The 19,123-nt window shown below is 37.6% G+C and overlaps 1 protein-coding gene and 1 pseudogene across 6 annotated transcripts in view; one reads left to right on the forward strand and one right to left on the reverse strand.

The window, feature by feature from the left end:
* USP8 (ubiquitin specific peptidase 8) overlaps positions 1–19,123 on the reverse strand; it is a 101,177-nt gene that overhangs the window by 3,420 nt on the left and 78,634 nt on the right. For all 5 annotated transcript variants that reach the window (XM_081229598.1, XM_081229599.1, XM_081229600.1 and 2 more), the window contains 7 exons: positions 15,936–16,520; positions 6,593–6,670; positions 5,917–6,179; positions 3,538–3,750; positions 2,281–2,491; positions 1,137–1,373; positions 269–411 (listed from right to left, as the gene is read on the reverse strand). In XM_081229598.1, coding sequence (XP_081085724.1) covers positions 269–411; positions 1,137–1,373; positions 2,281–2,491; positions 3,538–3,750; positions 5,917–6,179; positions 6,593–6,670; positions 15,936–16,520 — 1,730 coding nt within the window. The remainder of the gene's footprint in view (positions 1–268; positions 412–1,136; positions 1,374–2,280; positions 2,492–3,537; positions 3,751–5,916; positions 6,180–6,592; positions 6,671–15,935; positions 16,521–19,123) is intronic.
* LOC308614840 (ATP synthase F(0) complex subunit C2, mitochondrial-like) lies at positions 11,480–12,265 on the forward strand (annotated as a pseudogene). Its single transcript has one exon. The product of its transcript is annotated as an ATP synthase F(0) complex subunit C2, mitochondrial-like (transcript).

Consider the following 19,123-nt stretch of genomic DNA (forward strand, 5'->3'; position numbering starts at 1 on the left):
CAATCTATCCCTCCCCGCTAGTTTCACAGATTTTTAAAAACAGAATTATATGGAAGAGTGGTGCTGTCACTTTGCCCTGTTATTACAAACACTAAGGTGAACTAGAATCTAATCATCTCTGCCTAGTTTCCCTAGAGATACCGTAACCAGATAATCTTCCTTTGTTATACATCCTAAGCAGGTAGTACAACAAAGTGTTTACAATAAAAGACTTAGAAGTCCTTCATCTAAAAAGTACTAAACACTAAGAAAAACGTGTCCCTTTTACCGTTTCAGATGCACTAAAAGTACAGGTGGCAACTTCCAGATTTCTATCTTTTTTAGCGAATCCCGTCGAGCTCTGCAATGACTGCAATAAAACCTGTTGTTATCTGTGAGTTTTTCTTCTTTGGAAAATAATCTAAGGCAATCCTGGAGGCAAAAACAAGTAGTAGATACTTGTTAATATTTTCAACACAGTTTCCCTGAGCATCTATTCAATCAGTTACTCTGCCAGGATGAGGAATACAACAGTAAACTATTACAAAACAGTTCCTGCCCCCACAAAGTTTATGATCTAGTGAGGGATGCAGACCCAGATGGGAGCTGACAGTGACACAGAGTGTGGCGAGTGGTGGTGCTGCCTATGGTGGAGGGAAGAAGTCCTGCATGCCCTGAGAGCACTGAGGAACAACTTCTACCTGGTGGCTCAGGAAGTTCTGACTAACAGGAAGCCAACACTAAAGGGTGTCAACAAGCTCTCTAAATCACACCGCTGTTGTCTGCAAAACGTATTTCTTCGATATACCCATGTAGAGCGAATTCCTATAAAACTGTACCTAAATTAAAGTCAACATACAATTTTCCAAATTAACTTTTAAAACTTCTACAATAAATACAAACTTTAAAAAAATGATTAACTCTAAAAGAATATTTTATAGGAAAATCTTTTAAAAAGGAAAATTTCTTTTAAAAAATGCCGTTTTTTTCCTAATCTACAGACACCTAATTAAAACAAAATTTTTGTTTTAAGTTTTAACCTATAAAATGTTTATGGGGAAAACAAGAGAAATAAATTACTGGATAAAGTACACCTCTATGTGCATATGAACAGAATTTTTCTTCAACAAATCATTTTCTCTCAATCCTAAACTTACCTGTAATGTACATTTACTTGTAGATGCTAGTGGTAGAGACAGATACATGAAAGCCTCAAATGTCCTAGACTTTTTGTGGCAGGTGAGGCACTGTACTGTGGATTTGAATTGACCCTGAAAAAGGGCAACAATGATAGATTCATTGAGCTGCTTGTGCTTCTGCCAAGCATTTTCTGCAGCTTTAAAGTCATCGAGATGATCATTATTTTCTTCTTTATGTCTCTTCCGATTATCAGCCTGGAAATAAAATTTAGACTCTATATTAATATCTCAAAGTCAACATTTAATATAAAATTGAAAGAGTATATTAAATACAAACACTCTGCAGATTTAGAAACACTTCTTGTTCTTTTCAGAAAGGAATTCTAATCTCATCAAGTGCCACAAAAAAATTCTAGCCAAAAAAACCTCCTAAAATACCAAAACCCACTTTATCAAAAGGATGTAACTTGTTGCAATTTCTTAACAAATTTTTATTTAAAGAGCTGAAAAGTCTGGTTTTGAAAAGACATGCCACATATAGCTGGGAGTTAGGGCTACAACTAGACAGATGTTATTTTGCTGTCCTAGTCTCATGGATGGATACATCCTATCTATTTATCTATCTATCTATCTATCTATCTACCTTCACACACATATACACATAGACACACAACATACATATATTCACACACATACATATACATATATAAGTGTGTGTGTCTATCTGTGTATGTATATGGTTGCTGGTAAGAAAGGTGACCCCAAAGGTATCTGAAAGAGGACAGCTTGGTGCTAAAAAGCAGCCACAGTACACAGACAAAGATGCCTCAGTAATAACTTTTCACATGAATCACTTGGTCACGTGGGTCACAAACACAGCATCTCTGACAACTATTTTTACAAATTTACAACATGTACAAACTTCTTGCAGAAATACAACCTGTTAACATTTTCATAAGTAAATACAAATTGCATATACTTCCTTTCAAATATTAGACCTATCAGATATATTTGTTTTAAAGTTCCATGCCATAGTACAGAGTCACTAGGTTTCAATAAATTAGCACCGAACAATCACCAACTATAATTTTAAATTGCTATAAAAATGAGTACAATGTTAAGCAACCCTAAGGAGCCTTTGCAACTTAGAAATATTTCTTACTTTATTAAGATCTTCATGGAGACCATCCATTAGGAACAGAAGCAGTTCTTGTGAATCTTGCTGGCTGTATCCTGCAAACTGGTCATTGATCTTCCCAATAGTGATTTTAAAGTCTTTAGGACTGATATACCTGTACTGTCCTGTCCACAGGGCTTTCATGATTATGCCAAATTCTTCCGCCACTTCACCTTTATGCCCCAACAAATTTGACCTTTGCAAATAAAATTAAAGTTACAAAAAAGCAATACAGGAATTATAAAAAGCCAAGGTATAGTGGGTTCTTGACATCAACATTAAACTATTCACATACTGTAATATGTGACCCTACACTAAAATACTTATTCACAGGTTTATTACCAAATACCTATCTGAATCTTACTTTGATTACACCCCTCCAACTTGCTTCCTTTTGGCTGCCAGCCCTGCACGGTCTCCTATTCCTTATCAACAGGCTCCAGTTTATGACAGTGAGGTTCCACCTTCTTGTACTGTTCCTTTCCTGTCTGTCCTTTACCAATCAGAGGAGGCTTTTCTCTACATTGTTTTTTTTTTTTTAAACATCTTTATTGGCGTATAATTGCTTTACAAATGGTGTGTTAGTTTCTGCTGTGTAACAAAGTGAATCAGCTATACGTATGCATATATCCCCACATCTCCTCCCTCTTGCGTCTCCCTCCCACCCTCCCTATCTCACCCCTCCACGTGGGCACAAAGCACCAAGCTGATCTCCCTGTGCTATGCGGCTGCTTCCCACTAGCTATCTATTTACATTTGGTGGTGTATATAAGTCCATACCACTCTCTCACTTCGTCCCAGCTTACCCTTCCCCCTCCCTGTGTCCTCAAGTCCATTCTCTGAGTCTGTGTCTTTATTCCCGTCGTACCCCTAGGTTCTTCAGAACCATTTTTTTTTTTTAGATTCCGTATATATGTGTTAGCATACAGTATTTGTTTTTCTCTTTCTGACTTACTTCACTCTGTTTGACAGTCTCTAGGTCTATCCACCTCACTACAAATAACTCAATTTCATTTCTTTTTATGGCTGAGTAATATTCCATTGTATATATGTGCCATGTCTTCTTAATCCATTCATCTGTCGATGGACACTTAGGCTGCTTCCACGTCCTGGCAATTTCTACACTGTTCTTAAGAATATTTTCCTCTTTCCTAATTTGACATCTCTGGAACTGGCTGGTAGGGAAGCGTGGTTAGATCACCCTTTTAATACTGTACTGCAAAAAGTATGATATTTATTTACCTATTAATATCATCCTGATAACAGTTGCGGTTGAAATAATCAGCCAGATGTGGAGTATTACATAGGCACTGCAGTATTGAGTTCATATAACAAGTATTTCCTAAATTACGAAGTCCGGTGAGAGCTGGTCCAGATCCTCCAAAAACAGGATTGAGGTTCCGAATTTGCGAAGCAGAAAGCCTTGTGATCTCAGTTTTAGGGTAGCTTGTTGGCCTAAGGAAGAAAAAAGTGTACAAGATACTTTAAAATGTACAGCACCTGAAATGAAGGTTCATACTACAAAGGGCAGTAAACTCCAGCATCTGTACCAGAGTATTCAGTAATCTTGCAAATAGTTATTAAGTTAGCTCATAAGGTAATGGGTCTTACAGGACATTTAGTATCTAGGTTAACACTGGTTATATTCTGTGACCCTCCCATGAAACAAACACCTTTAACCTCTTATGTGAGTCCATGGTTTTTTACAGATACCCCGAGATAGATTCTCTGGCTTCTCATGAACAGGTAGAGTCTTCTAGTAGAGAAGTCTCTTTCAAACTTCTTTAAATGATCCCAGGAAGTTTAGCATTACCAAATGTTGTATTCAACCAGAATGCCAAACAAGGAATCAAAAAAAAAAAGTGTATGTGTGTATATACATATGGTACTGTGGAGTATATTATTAAGCAGGCAGAGGTTAATTGGGTACTAAAACCTAAAGTCTAGAGCTGTGCTGACAAATATGGTAGTAGCCACTAGCCACAGGTGGCTATATAAATGTAAGATAAAATTTAAAATTTAGCTTTTTAGTTACATTAGCCGCAATTCAAAATAGCCACTACCATACTGGACAGCACAGATACAGAACATCTCTATCTTCACAGATACAGAACATTTCTATCAACATGTCTACTGGACAGCACTAGACTAGAGAATGCCTCCAAGACTTTTTTTTTTTGCTGTACGCGGGCCTCTCACTGTTGTGGCCTCTCCCATCGTGGAGCACAGGCTCCGGACGCGCAGGCTCAGCGGCCGTGGCTCACGGGCCCAGCCGCTCCGCAGCATATGGGATCTTCCTGAACCAGGGCACGAACCCGTATCCCCTGCATCAGCAGGCGGACTCTCAACCACTGCGCCACCAGGGAAGCCCGCCTCCAAGACTTTTGTTACTTAGTGTATTTGATTTATATGTGGAACTTCTAGAACTGCTACAGCATTAAGAGAACTCCTAAGTGATAAGTCTTTCTTTTATTATTGATCCTAAGTATATTTCCACCTCTGAAAGGAATATTGAGAACAGATTATATTGCAACCACCTTTTCTTTACACATGGCTCAGGTGTATGCACTCATGTGCTATTTCTCTGTTCAACACAGATAAAAAAAATACATGAACTGCATATGCTGTAGTTTTTAAAACTGTCAAACTAACAAACTTTCATAAGAATGATAATTCAAGAAGGAATTACACCTCACCAGCTTTAATAGTGAGCCCTAAAATCTACAACTAGATTTACCGATTTTACAAAATCTCCTCCAGCTAAGTCCTACCTGGCAGGGAAGGTTCTCATGAGGAAAATATATTAACTACTTTTTGTGGAGGTGATTCTGAAGAGGCCAAAAAGCCTAGTTAGAATTCCTTAGCAATTAAGAGAGTGTATTTAATAAATAGAAAAATTCATTTATTTTCACTTCCATCTATCCTACATTCCCCAAAATTAATGATCAGAAGTGGTAAATAGACTAACAAACTATCTTCTCATAATCCTATCAATCATAAGCTAGGAGCATTAGAGTATTCAATAAGGGATAAAGCCAGGAATACATCTAAATGAGTTACTGTTTTGGGGAAACCTAAATGAATCACGTATTGATCACCACTTGTGAACAGAGTAACAGAAATACAATGAAGGAAAAGGAAACAATACGGATTAGAAGCTGATACACACTATAATGCTCATTATTTTAATACTATATAAGTTCGCTCCCACATTACTGGCTGAGTTAAAAAAAAAAAGTTTGGAATTGAAGAGCTGCAACAAGACATACTCAATAATCCTATAAATTATGGTCCTCAAAAGGAGATTTAGGGATCACAGGAAGTTTATGAAACACATCTAAGCAGTCTATGGCACACTGCCTTAAAACTTAACAAGGTGTATATTTTTATATCTACATTATTACGTAAGATAACCCTCTGTGATATATTTAAGTTAGCACTTGGGAGAAAAACCAAGGACATTTAATCCATTTATTTCTTTTTTCCTCTTTAGTAAATAAAGGCTGGGATAGCCATCCACAGAATTTTCTGATGCCCTGATATTAATAAACTGATATGTTTATAGTAGAGGTTTTCAAATACAGCAGATGATTCTGTTTCTAGGAGTTAGGATAAACTTACTTGTTTTCCCGATTAACTGTTGGAGTTACTGCTGGCCTCCTCTTCTCTTCCTCTTGAATGGCTTGGGTTATATCTGGGGAGGAGTAGGAGCGCTTCAGCTTGGACGGTTCTCTATCCCGCTCGGCAGGAATCTGTGGCTTGGCTTTATGAGTTGGAGGGGTGGAAGGAGGTGCAGATGAAGGAGCCATTTCCGGTGGATACATATGAACAGTGTTGGTGGGCGAATGATAGTAACGAAAAGTTCCAGTGATAGGGTCAAGAAACTTACATGGGAAAAAAAAAAAGACAGGTCAAAAAATGATGAACATTGAGTGAACAACAACAAAAAAACACTCAAAAGTATTTCACTGCTAAATTTACTTCTGGATTAAAATTATTTGAATAAAATGGTGATAATCACTTCTATAATTAAACTTTCAAAGAACTTTAGGTTTTACAGTGATACACTGTTTCTCAATGACAAATGCCAGGATGTTCATATACTGAAGCCAGCATTCCAGATTGGATATTGAAAAATCTAACCCTGCTATAATTAGGGAAATGAGCTATGTCCTTTATAATGAAGAAACAGAATCGACTCTGCATTAGAGAAGATGCAGAATAAACAAATACATGTTTTGTTTTTTAAAAAAACAGTGACCATGTAATTTATTTCTGTGCTAATTTTGAATTTTACCTTGGCCCAGCCTGAAGGCAGTCCTGGTACGATCCTCCCCATTTCTTCACTTCGTGCTCTTGTCAAAGGCTCTCGAGACTAGTTTAAAGAAAAAAAAACAAAAAAGTAAAAGCTTTTTAAATTACATTTTGCCATATACAAACTTAAGCTACTTGTACCAAAGAAACAAAAAGCCTTGTGTTGCTGCCCTTAATATTTTTTAAAACAATATTTTTTAAAACAAGTTCAAAGATGAAGAACTATACATGTTTTCTTTCTTTTTTAAATAGATCTTTATTGGAGTATAATTGCTTCACAATACTGTGTTAGTTTCTGTTGCACAACAAAGCGAATCAGCCATATGCATACACATGTCCCCATAACCCCCTCCCATTCTCCCTATCCCACCCCTCTAGGTCATCCCAAAGCACCAAGCCAATCTCCCTGTGCTACATTGCTGCTTCTCACCAGGAACTATTTTGCATTCGGTCGCGTATATATGTCGATGCTACTCTCACTTCACCCCAGCTTCCCCCTCCCACCCCAAGTCCTCAAGTCCATTCTCTATGTCTACCTCTTTATTCCTGCCCTGCAACTAGGTTCATCAGTACCATTTTTTCTTTTGTTAGATTCCATATATATGCATTAGATTACAGTATTTGTTTTTCTCTTTCTGACTTACTTCACTCCATATGACAGACTCTAGGTCCATCCACCTCACTACAAATCACTCAATTTCATTTCTTTTTATGGCTGAGTAATATTCCATTTATATATGTTTTCTTAAAGTCCTAAAATTATCACAGCAAGGGGAAGGAGTGTGTGTGCACAAGCCTATAATAACGGTGACTTTTAAAAGTTTCTCTAAAAAAACAGAAACACAGGCTTCCCTGGTGGCACAGTGGTTAAGAATCCACCTGCCAATGCAGGGGACACAGGTTCGAGCCCTGGTCCGGGAAGATCCCACATGCTGCAGAGCAACTAAGCCTGTATGCCACAACTATTGAGCCTGAGCTCTAGAGCCCGTGAGCCACAACTACTGAGTTCGCGTGCCACAACTACTGAAGCCCGCGTGCCCTAGAGCCTGTGCTCCGCAACAAGAGAAGCCACTGCAATGAGAAGCCCGCCTACCACAATGAAGAGTAGCCCCTGCTCTCTGCAACTCGAGAAAGCCCGTGCAGAGCAACAAAGACCCAATGCAGCCAAAAAGAAAAAAGAAAAAAATATATTTATAAAAGAAAAGAAAAAATAATAAATTGGACTTCATCAAAAACCCCCCAAAAAACAAAAAAAACGGAAACACAAAGACAATTTCACTTCTAGGTGCCAACCCAAAAGAAATGAAAATAAATTTCCATACAAAGATACTTAGATGCAAATGTTCATAGCAGCATTATTCATAACAGCCCCAAAGCAGAAGCAATCCAATGTCCATCGAATGTGGTATATCCATACAACGGAATACTACTCAGCAACAAAAAGAATAAACTACTGATATGTGGTACAATATAGATGAATGTCAAAAAATTACGGTAGGTGAAAGAAGAAATATACAAAAGATTTGTATGAAATGCCTAGAAAAGGCAAATCTGTGGAGACAAAGATTAGATTCATGGTTGCCTGGAATGGGGAGTGACTATAGCTGGGCACAGAGATCTTTTTGGTGTGATAGAAATGTCCTAAAATTGGATTGCATTAAAACTGTTTCACAACTCTGAACTGAAATCACTGAACTGTACACTAAAAATGGATTACTTTTATGGTATTCAAATTATACCTCAAGAAAACTCTTAAATAAAAACAAAGGCAAAGACATCTTATAAAAGGCCTAAATATTTTAAAAATTGTGATGAAATATAACATTTACCACCTTGAACATTTTTAATTGTATAGCTAAGTGGCATTAAGTATATTCACACTGCTGTGCAACCACTCTCCAGAACTCTCTTCATCTTGCAAAACTAAAACTCTGTACCCATTTAAACAACTCCCAACTTCTCCCAACCCCCAGGTCCCTGGCAACCACCACTCTACTTCCTGTCTCTATGAATTTAACCATTCTAGGTACCCTATATAAACGGAATCAAAGAACATTTGTCCTCTTGTGAGTGGTTAGTGTAATGTCATCAAGGTTCATCCATGTCAGAATTTCTTTTCTTAAAGCTGAATAATATTCCATTGTATGTATATACCACATTTTTTAGAGATTCATCTGTCAGTGTATACTTGAGTTGCTTCCATCCTTTGGCCATTATGAATAATACTCTATGAACATGGGTGTATAAATAGCTCTTTGAGAGTCTGCTTTCAATTCTTTTGGGGATCTAACCAGGAGTAGAATTGCTAGATCATACAATAAGGCCTAAGTATCTTTTAATTTCATAAAATGAATAGAACATATCATCTTACTTTAAATAGGAAGATAAGGATCTATTCCCTTTAGCATATAAGTGGATCCATCATGCAAAAACAAGCAAAAAATGCTACCAAAGATAGCAAAGATTCCCTCAGAAAGAAGATCTTAAGATGGAGGAGGATGATATGGTAGAGATAACCACATGGTTATAATCCATGTTTTTTTTCCTATCCAATGAACTGTTGCTTACTTTATTTCTTTCAGTGCCTTCTGTATTCTCTCTAAAAGTTCCAGTCTTTAGAATTCCACTTTCTGGTTGTCCTTTAATCTTAACAGGCTGTAAAATTATTAAAATCAGAAGTGAAACAAAACTTTAACTTTTCCCCAACATAAACCTACCTATCACTAGCTAATACAAGCAAATCCATCAGACTGCAAGTGTAAAAAGAGAGAAAAAAAAATGAGGCTCTGAAAAGTTTATTTGATTTTATTGTCAAATTAGACACTTAAAATTAAAGGTGGCAGGGCCCATGTGGGATTTCCTAACTCCAAAGGTAAAGAACTAAGAAACTTTGATGAATCAGTGGTGGGGAAGAGATGTGAATCACAGTGGGTTATGAAGCAGTGATTCATAATATATGGCCAAGTATAAGATGTTGGGTCATTAGTGCACACACACCATGGCCTCTTGTGAACATTATCCTTTTATTTAAATCTCTTATGATTTTGGCTACCTTGAAAGTGGTAGTGATCTAAGATCATTAACGTATTAAAGAGAATGAAGCGATTATAGAATTTCATACAGAGCAATATTCAGGAGTGCAAAATTCATTTTATATCCTCTTAGAACTTCTCATAGATGCTTTAAAAAATTCACTTTAATTTTATAGATTTTAAAAATAACTACAGTAAAGTAAAAACTTAAAAGTGTGATAATTTAAATAAAATTTATTCCAGAATAAATCACACATTTTGCCTACTTTTAAAAGGACCATACAATGAATGCAATCTTAACTTTCCTTCAGTGTGTTACATTATAGGAAACATAAAAAAACTACATGTGATCATCTCAGGGCTATTTAGACTTGTATGCATATTTGGCACCTAAACTAAATGACCCCAGAAATAAGAATGCTTTAAATTCTTAAGACTACCTGCCTCTGGATAGAAGGTGGCTTTGGAATTTAACTGCATATGTGATTCACAGGCAACTTACTTAACCTCTAAGCTTCAATTTCATCTGTAAATTGAATTCCTCATAGAGTTATCATTAGGAGGAATAAGTAAGATTATGTATCAATAGAAGAAATATCTGGCATATACTAGCTACACAATGAATAATATTTAAGTGGTAAGAGCTCATAAGTTCTGATTCTCCTATGAATAAAGTTAGAGAATTTTAGAACATGGGCTTCATTTTCCTAACTTTGGATGTTTAGAAGGCTTTTGCATGGGACCTACATCTTTGATAATTAAAGTTACTAGGTTAAGTGTTCCCTGGATAAATGTGGCACTAATATGAATTGTTAATTTGGGTATATGCATAAACTGCTGCTTGAGAAGTATAGAAATTGACATTCAATAAAGACAGTATTTTGCCTCCAATTAAAATTCTTTTCACACTACCAAAAATACATTTCCATTTATATGAAATGTAAAAAGGGCTAGCTGTTCTTGCTATTATAAAAACTTATTTGTTAGAAGATGACATGATACTATACATAGAAAATCCTAAAGATGCCACCAGAAAACTACTAGAGCTCATCAATGAATTCGGTTAAGTTGCAGTATACAAAACTCATATACAGAAATCTGTTGCATTTGTATACACTAATAATGAACTATCAGAAAGAAATTAAGAAAACAATCCCATTTACAATTGCATCAAAAAGAATAAAATAGGGACTTCCCTGGTGGACCAGTGATAAAGCATCCACCTTCCAATGCAGGGGACGTGGGTTCGATCCCTGGTCGGGGAACTAAGATCCCACATGCCACAGGGCAACTAAGCCTGCGTGTCACAACTACTGAGCTCACACGCCTCAACGAGAGAGCCTGCATGCCTCAATGAGAGAGCTCGCATGCCACAAACTACAGAGCCCATGTGCTCTGGAGCCCACACACCACAACTACAGAGCCTTCATGCCCTGGAGCCCACATGCCACAACTAGAGAGAGAAGACCACACCACAACTAGAGAGAAGAAGCCCACACCACAATGAAGAGCCTGCACTGCAACGAGAGATCCCATGTGCTACAACTAATACCTGATGCCACCAAAAAAAATTTTTTTTAAATAAGGAAAAAAAATAAATATTAAAAAAAGAATAAAGTATATAGGAATACATCTAAGTAAGGAGGTAAAAGACCTGTACTTGGAAAACTATAAGACACTGATGAAAGATAATTGAGGATGATCCAAACAGATGAAAAGATAATACTGTGTTCATGGATTGGAAGAATTAATATCGTTAAAATGTCCATTCTACCCAAGGCAATCTAAAGATTCAATGAAATCTCTATCAAAACACCAATGGTGCTCTCTATTGTCTTCTCTGCACTGGGAGCAGCTCTCCTGCCACGGCCCTTCAGCCCCTGAAAATGTATACTTGCGCCAAGTTCGTCTCCATCCCCTCCTTGATCAGGAGAACCTCTCCACTAATGAGCTGATCACTGTCTGCAGTGGTGCTGAAACGACTGGAGACGCTGACAGATGAGAGCCACAGCAGCTTGGCAGCCCTGAGTCCCCTGACCACCTCACTTATTCCTAGCCGCTGCCAAACCAGTGCCATTTCAAGGGACACTGACACAGCAGCCAAGTTCACTGGAGCTGGGGCTGCCACAGTAGGGGTGGCTGGCTCTGGGGCTGGAATTGGGACTGTGTTTGGGAGCCTCATCATTGGTTATGCCAGGAACCCTTCTCTAAAGCAACAGCTCTTCTCCTACACCATTCTGGGCTTTGCCTCTCAGAAGCCATGGGACTCTTTTGCCTGATGGTGGCCTTTCTCATCCTCTTCGCCATGTGAAGGGGCTGTTTCCACCTCCCATAGTTCTTTCTCCCATGTCTTGTCTGCCCTGTATGTTCCTTTTCCTGTACCACCCCAGGCAGCCTGGGGAAAGGGGTTAGCTCAGGGTTTGACAGAAGGAAGACAAATGAATACTATATTAATAAGAAAAAAGAAAAAAAAACCAAAAAAGACACCAATGGCATTTTCCACAGAACTAGAACAAATAATCTAAAATGTTTACAGAAACACAAAAGACCCCAAATAGCCAAAGCAATCTTGGGAAAGAATAGAACTGGAGGAATCATGCTCCCTGACTTCAACTACAAACCTACAGTCATCAAACCAGTAATGGTACTGGCACAAAAACAGCCACACAGATCAATGGAACAGAACAGAGAGGCCAGAAATGAACCCACACTTTTATGGTCAATTAATCTATGACAAGGGAGGAAGAATATACAATGGGGAGAAGACAACCTCTTCAATAAATGGTGTTGTTGATGGATCAGGTCTTTGAGATACATAAGGAAGTAATTTTTTTCCACACTTCTTTTTATTGGATGAAATAATTCAAAGTACGTATGCATTATAAAGTTCAGCATTCAAAGAGCAATGACATTTTATTAATATTAAAAATAAGCCAGGAGTCCCCTGGTGGTCCAATGGTCAGGACTCCACGCTTTCACTGCAGTGGCCCCGGGTGCAATCCCTGGTTGGGGAACTAAGATCCCACAAGCTGTGTGAAGCAGCCCCCAAAAAACCCAAAACCAAAACCAACCAACCAAACAAAAAAACCAAGAGAAAAGATGTAAAACAAACCAAAAAAACCCCCCAAAAAACAAAACAAAAATGGTGTTGGAAAAACTGGACAGCTACATGCAGAAGAATCAAACTAGACTATTCTCCTACAACATGCACAAAGATAAATTCAAAATGGATTAAAAACTTAAATGTAAGACCTGAAACCATAAAACTTCTAGAAGAAAACACAGGCAGAACACTCTTTGACATTGGTCTTAGTAATATTTTTTTGCATATGTCTCCTCAAGGAAAGGAAACAAAAGCAAAAATAAACAAATGGGACTATATCAAATTAAAAAGCTTTTGCACAGAGAAGGAAACTATCAACAAAATGAAAAGGCCACCTACTGAATGGGAGAAGATACTTGCAAATAATAATATCTGATAAGGGGTTAATATCCAAATTATCCAAAGAACTCAGATAGCTCAACATCAAAGAAACAAAAAACCTGATTTAAAAATGGGCAGAGGGGCTTCCCTGGTGGCGCAGTGGTTGAGAGTCCGCCTGCCGATGCAGGGGACACGGGTTTGTGCCCCGATCTGGGAAGATCCCACATGCCGCGGAGCGGCTGGGCCCGTGAGCCATGGCCGCTGAGCCTGCGCGTCCGGAGCCTGTGCTCCGCAACGGGAGAGGCCACAACAGTGAGAGGCCCGTGTACCGCAAAAATAGATAAATAAATAAAAAATGGGCATAGGATGTGAATAAACATTTTTCTGAAGAACACATACAGATGGCCAACAGCACATGAAAAGATGCTCAACATCACCAGTCATCAGGGAAATGCAAATCAAAACCACAATGAGATATTACCTCACACCTGTCAAAATGGCTATTATGAAAAAGACCACAAATAACAAGTACTGGCGAGAATGTGGAGAAAAAGGAGCCTTACTACAACACTGTTGGTGGGAACGTAAATTGGTACAGTTGCTATGAAAAACAGTATGCAGATTCCTTAAAAACTGAAAAATAGAACTACCATATGATCCAGCAATTCCACTCCTGGTTATTTATCCAAAGAAACCAAAAACAGTAACTAGAAAAGATACATGTACCCCTATATTCATTGCAGCATTATTTACAATAGCCAAGATATGGAAGCAACCCAGGTGCCCATTAGTCAGCCATTAAAAAAAAAAAAAAGAATGAAATCTTGCCACTTGTGACAACATGGATGGACCTAGAGGGTAGTAGGCTAAGTGAAATAAGTCAGCCCCAAAAAGATAAAATATTGTATGATTTCACTTACATGTAGAATCTAAAAAACAAATGAACAAACATAAAACAGAAACAGTTATAGATACAGAGAACAAACAGGTGGTCATAGGGGAGGACAGTGTGGGGAAGAAAGAAATAGGTGAGGGAGATTAAGAGGTATAAACTTTCAGTTGCAAAATAAGTGTCACAGTGATGAAATATATACACTGTGGGGAATATAGTCAATAGCTATGTATCCTTGTACGGTGACATACTGTAACTAGACTTATTATGGTGATCATTTTGAAATGTATAGAAACACCAAATTGCTATGTTGTATAACAGGAACTAACAGAGTGTTATAAATCATTTATACTTCAAAAACAAACAAACACATAGGAAAAAAAGATCAGATTTGTGGTTATCGGAGGTGGGAGGTAGGAGTAGGGGGAACTGGATGAAGGTAGTTGTAAGGTACAAACTTCCAGTTATAAGGTAAGTAAGTACTGGGGATGTAATGTACGACATGACAAATATACTCAACACTGCTGTATGTTACATATGAAAGATGTTAAGAAAGTAAATCCTAAGAGTTCTTACCATACAATTTTTTTTTTTACTGTTTCTTTAATTTTGTATCTCTATGAGATGATGGGTGTTCATTAAATTTACTGTGATAATTATTTCATGATGTATGTAAGTCAAATCATTATGCTGTACATCTTAAACTTATACAGTGCTGTATGTCAATCATATCTCAATATAACTAGAAGGAAAAAAATAAAGTAGGATTAAAAAAACCCAAAACACTTATTTAGTTTAGTGTTCAAAAGGGAAAGGCATTGTTAATTGCATAATAGACAACAACAACAGCAACAAAATAAAACAAAAAGGCAAAAAAAAAACCCAAGAAAAGCATACATATTATTAGGTTAAAAAAAAAAAATCTCCTCCAGGGGACTTCCCTGGTGGTCTAGTGAGTGGTTAGGATCTGGTGCTTTCACTGCCATGGCCAGGTTCAATCCCTGGTCTGGGAACTGAGATCCTGAAAGCTGCACAGGGCAGCCAAAAAAAAAGAAAAAAAAAAAATCTCCTCCAAAATTATGAAAATCAATGTTGGGGAATAGCCAAGGGCAGAAAAAGGCAACATTAATGGGGTTATTGCCAATATTATTGACTAGATGAATCAACAAACAAAATGACATAGTCCTGACAAAAAAAATCATTATACACAAAGATAAACGTTCATTCAGATGTCACTGATTTTGGACATATTCTAAGCAGAGACAAACTTCATTATATAAATATTTGGCAGCAAATTCCTCCATTCGGAGATCGTATTATATCTCATTCCAGTCTTTTGATGATCATACATCAAGAATAAAAATAAAGAATGTAGAACTTCCCTGGTGGTGCAATAGTTAAGAATCCACCTGCCAATGCAGGGGAAATGGGTTTAAGCCCTGGTCTGGGAAGATTCCACATGCCGTGGAGCAACTAAGCCCATGCGCCACAACTGCTGAGCCTGTGCTCTAGAGCCCATGAGCCACAACTACCGAGCCCATGAGCCACAACTACTGAAGCCCTCGCACCTAGAGCCCGTGCTCCGCAACAAGAGAAGACATCACAATGAGAAGCCCAAGCACTGCAACAAAGAGTAGCCCCCGCTCGCTGCAACCAGAGAAAAGCCCACGCACAGCATCGAAGACCCAATGCAGCCAAAAATAAATAAATAAATTTATTTAAAAAAAAAGAAGAATGTAGCTATTTATCTCAATTATCGAAAATATGTTGCATTTCATAGACACAAAAAGCAATTCCATTCCCAACCAATCAAATAAGAGTAGGGGTAAGCAAATGTAGGTGGATCAGTACAAATCTATCATCTCCTAAGAAAATTACTTAAAATGCCTGCCCTGTTTATGGAATGCTACTGGTGTTATCTTTTTACATACATTTTATTACACTTAGTTGGCAACTTGTACGGTTTGTTTCTGCTTACCTTGCCTGAACTCGAATCTCCTGCCACAGAGGCATGGGGCACATCTCCCATTGACTTTTTCTGCACTTCTGGGGTTGGACACCTTTTCCCCCTATCTTCCACAGATTTCTTGGCATCAGTAGTTTCATGTTCACTTTTACTTTGTCTTTTTACTCCTGTTATTTCTCTGCCCTTCTTTGCTGAGGTTTCTTTATCTTCTTTCTTGGGCTGTTCACCTTCTTTCTTTTCCATTTGTTCTTTTGCTTTTTGTTGCTTCTCTGTGATTTCATTTTCTTCAGCTTCTTGTTTCTTTCTGTCTTTTTGTTCTTCTTCTTCTTTCCTCAGTTTCTCTTTCTGTTCCTCTTGCTGCCTTTCTCTAAGTTCTTTTTCTTGTTTGTTTTTCTCCATTAGAAGAGCAGTTTCTGCATGAATACGAGCTTTTTCTTCATCTGTTAACATGGCAGTTGGAAGGGGAAATATCGGTTTTGTGGACCGATCAGGAACAACTTTTCCATTCTGAGGAGACTGTTGCTCATTATCTGTAATTTCAGATTTTATTCTATGATCTTCAGGCAATTTGACTGCCGGTTTTTTAGTACGATCAATCTGTATCAACAAAAACAGAGAAAAACATACTTTTGTCAAAATCCAGGAACATAGTAACCTCAGTTCTTGATATCAAGTTGTGATAAAAGAATCATCACTGTGTGGAGACAACATCTACCAAAACATCTACTTGTAAATTATCCAATGTCAAGATTTCTCAGAAGGCACTTGGCACTTATGTCCTCTTGATTCCACACTTTCAATACCCTGATATGTTCTGTATATGAAGAGTTCACTCTAAAACGTAAAACCCAGACCTGGGCATACCTAAAGTTCCATTTCTACATAACCAACTGCCTACTCAATATCTTCATGTGAGTGTCTCACATATACCACAAACCTAAAATGGCCAAAAGTGAATTCATGATTTCACCCCACAAACACATGGGTGTGACCACTGTGCAAATAGTTGCTCAAACCAGAAAATTTATTTCTCCACACTGTTACCAGAGTAATCATTTTAAAGCACAAATCCGAACACCAACTTAAAACCTTATTTTAAATAGCCACTCACTGTACTTAGATTACATCTAAAATCCTTGCCATGCCTGTGTGGTCTCACTTCTGCCTATCTCCCCAGTCTTATCTCATACCACTTGTTACACCAGCCATACTTGCCTCCCTCCACTTAATTCCTCAAAGATGCCATGCTCCTTCCCAACTCAGGTCTTTATACCAGCTGTTCTTCTAGATAATCCCCACCACAACATTAGATCTTAGCTTAAATATCTCTTCCTTAAACACTTCCCTGATCCCTAAGATTAGCCAAGTCCCCTGATATATGCCCTCATAATACCCTATTCTTTTCCCTCATAGTACTTACTGGGATTCTGATTAAATAACTATAATTGTCTGTTTAAAATCTTTCCTCCCTCTGAGCACATAAGCTCCAGGAGGGTAGAGACTGTGCCTGACACTTAGTAAATAAATGTTGCAGGGCAAATGAATAAAATATTCCATAACAACTTTCATAAGAGATAAGATACTAGTAAGACAAACTGAGTAATTACCTCAATTTAACAACATACTAACCATACGAAATTGTTAAAAGTGACCCTAACATCATTTCTTGAGAATGAAGTTTACTGAAACAAAAATGAGAATATCTGCCAGTAACAACCTGTGTAGTGTTCTTACAAAATGAACTATGTTTTTCCATTAGAAATACTACCATAGCAAGAAGGAATCATTCCTTTGCTCCTTACTTCTCTTTTTGCCTCTTCACTTAAAATAAAAACAAAACTATTCCCCGCCCCCTTTTCTAAATTTATTTGAGAATGAAGTGAGAAGAACCACTATGAGAATGAGGTTAATAAAAGGTGAACAAGAACCAAAATAAATGTTTTCATCCATATTTTGGCAACAATCCATTTTCCACTTATATTAAAAGCATAGCTAAGATCTTGTTACTTTCAAGTTTAAAATTCTTTAATGGTTTCCTTTCACCTACAGGATAAAATTCCAAAAGAGATCCAAGTCTCTCTTGATGACTTCTGTCCACTTTTCCAATCTTATCTACTATCACACTCACCTGTCTCCAACTGAGAGCTGTGCCCAAGCCTGTCAAAATTACTCACTGACCCCAGAACATGCTTTGTGCCTTCAGTCATACAATTTTCCACTTGTTTCTCAAATCCTACTCAATCCTTAAAACTCAGATAAAAATACTACCTCCTCCATGAAGATCCCCTGATGATACCCACTCTCAGTCAGAATTTCTCTCCTTGCCGTGTGCTCTAGTGACTATTAAAAAGTTAGGATATTCTGCATTATGCTGTGGCTGATTTTGTCCATGTCTCTCCTAAACATCAGACAGAATCCATGGCTTACCCATATTTGTAAACCTTCATGTTTTGTTTCATATAGGAAATCCTCAAAATGTGTTTGATAAATTGTACATATCTTGGAAAGTCACAAAGGGATTAGGGTGCAAATAACATGTTGATTAAGTTGAAAGGAAGTGCAATATCATAAGCTCTTTTTAAAATTTCTTAAATTTCCATTTTAAGAATAATTTATTCAAATACTATTTAGTCTTAAGATTTAATCAGAAATATTAAAAGCAGGCCGTAAAAAATGAAGAAATGAACCACTTCATTTTATAACAAAAAAATGACTAATTTTCTGTTCCACAAACCAGATGTCATCCACTTCAAATGTGAAATACTATTTAAATATACCTGAGGAAAAAAAATTAAAAGTAAATGCTAAAAAATCTTGTTGGAAAACACACAGGAAAGAATCAGTTAACCTTCCTTTAAGTAAAATCGAATGAAGAGAAAGATGCTACAAGTTTTTTATCGTAACATCTTTTTTTTAAAAATAAATTTATTTATTTTATTTATTTTATTTTTGACTGCGTTGGTCTTCGTTGCTGCGCGCAGGCTTTCTCTAGTTGCAGTGAGTGGGGACTACTCTTCATTGCAGTGCGTGGGCTTCTCATTGTGGTGGCTTCTCTTGTTGGGAGCACAGGCTCTCGGCGTGCAGGCTTCAGTAGTTGTGGCATGTGGGCTCAGCAGTTGTGGTGCACGGGCTTAGTTGCTCCGTGACATGTGGGATCTTCCTGGACCAGGGCTCGAACCCGTGTCCCCTGCACTGGCAGG

This window comes from Mesoplodon bidens, assembly GCF_964165515.1.
Source record: "Mesoplodon bidens genome assembly, chromosome: 3".
NCBI lineage: Eukaryota > Metazoa > Chordata > Mammalia > Artiodactyla > Ziphiidae > Mesoplodon > Mesoplodon bidens.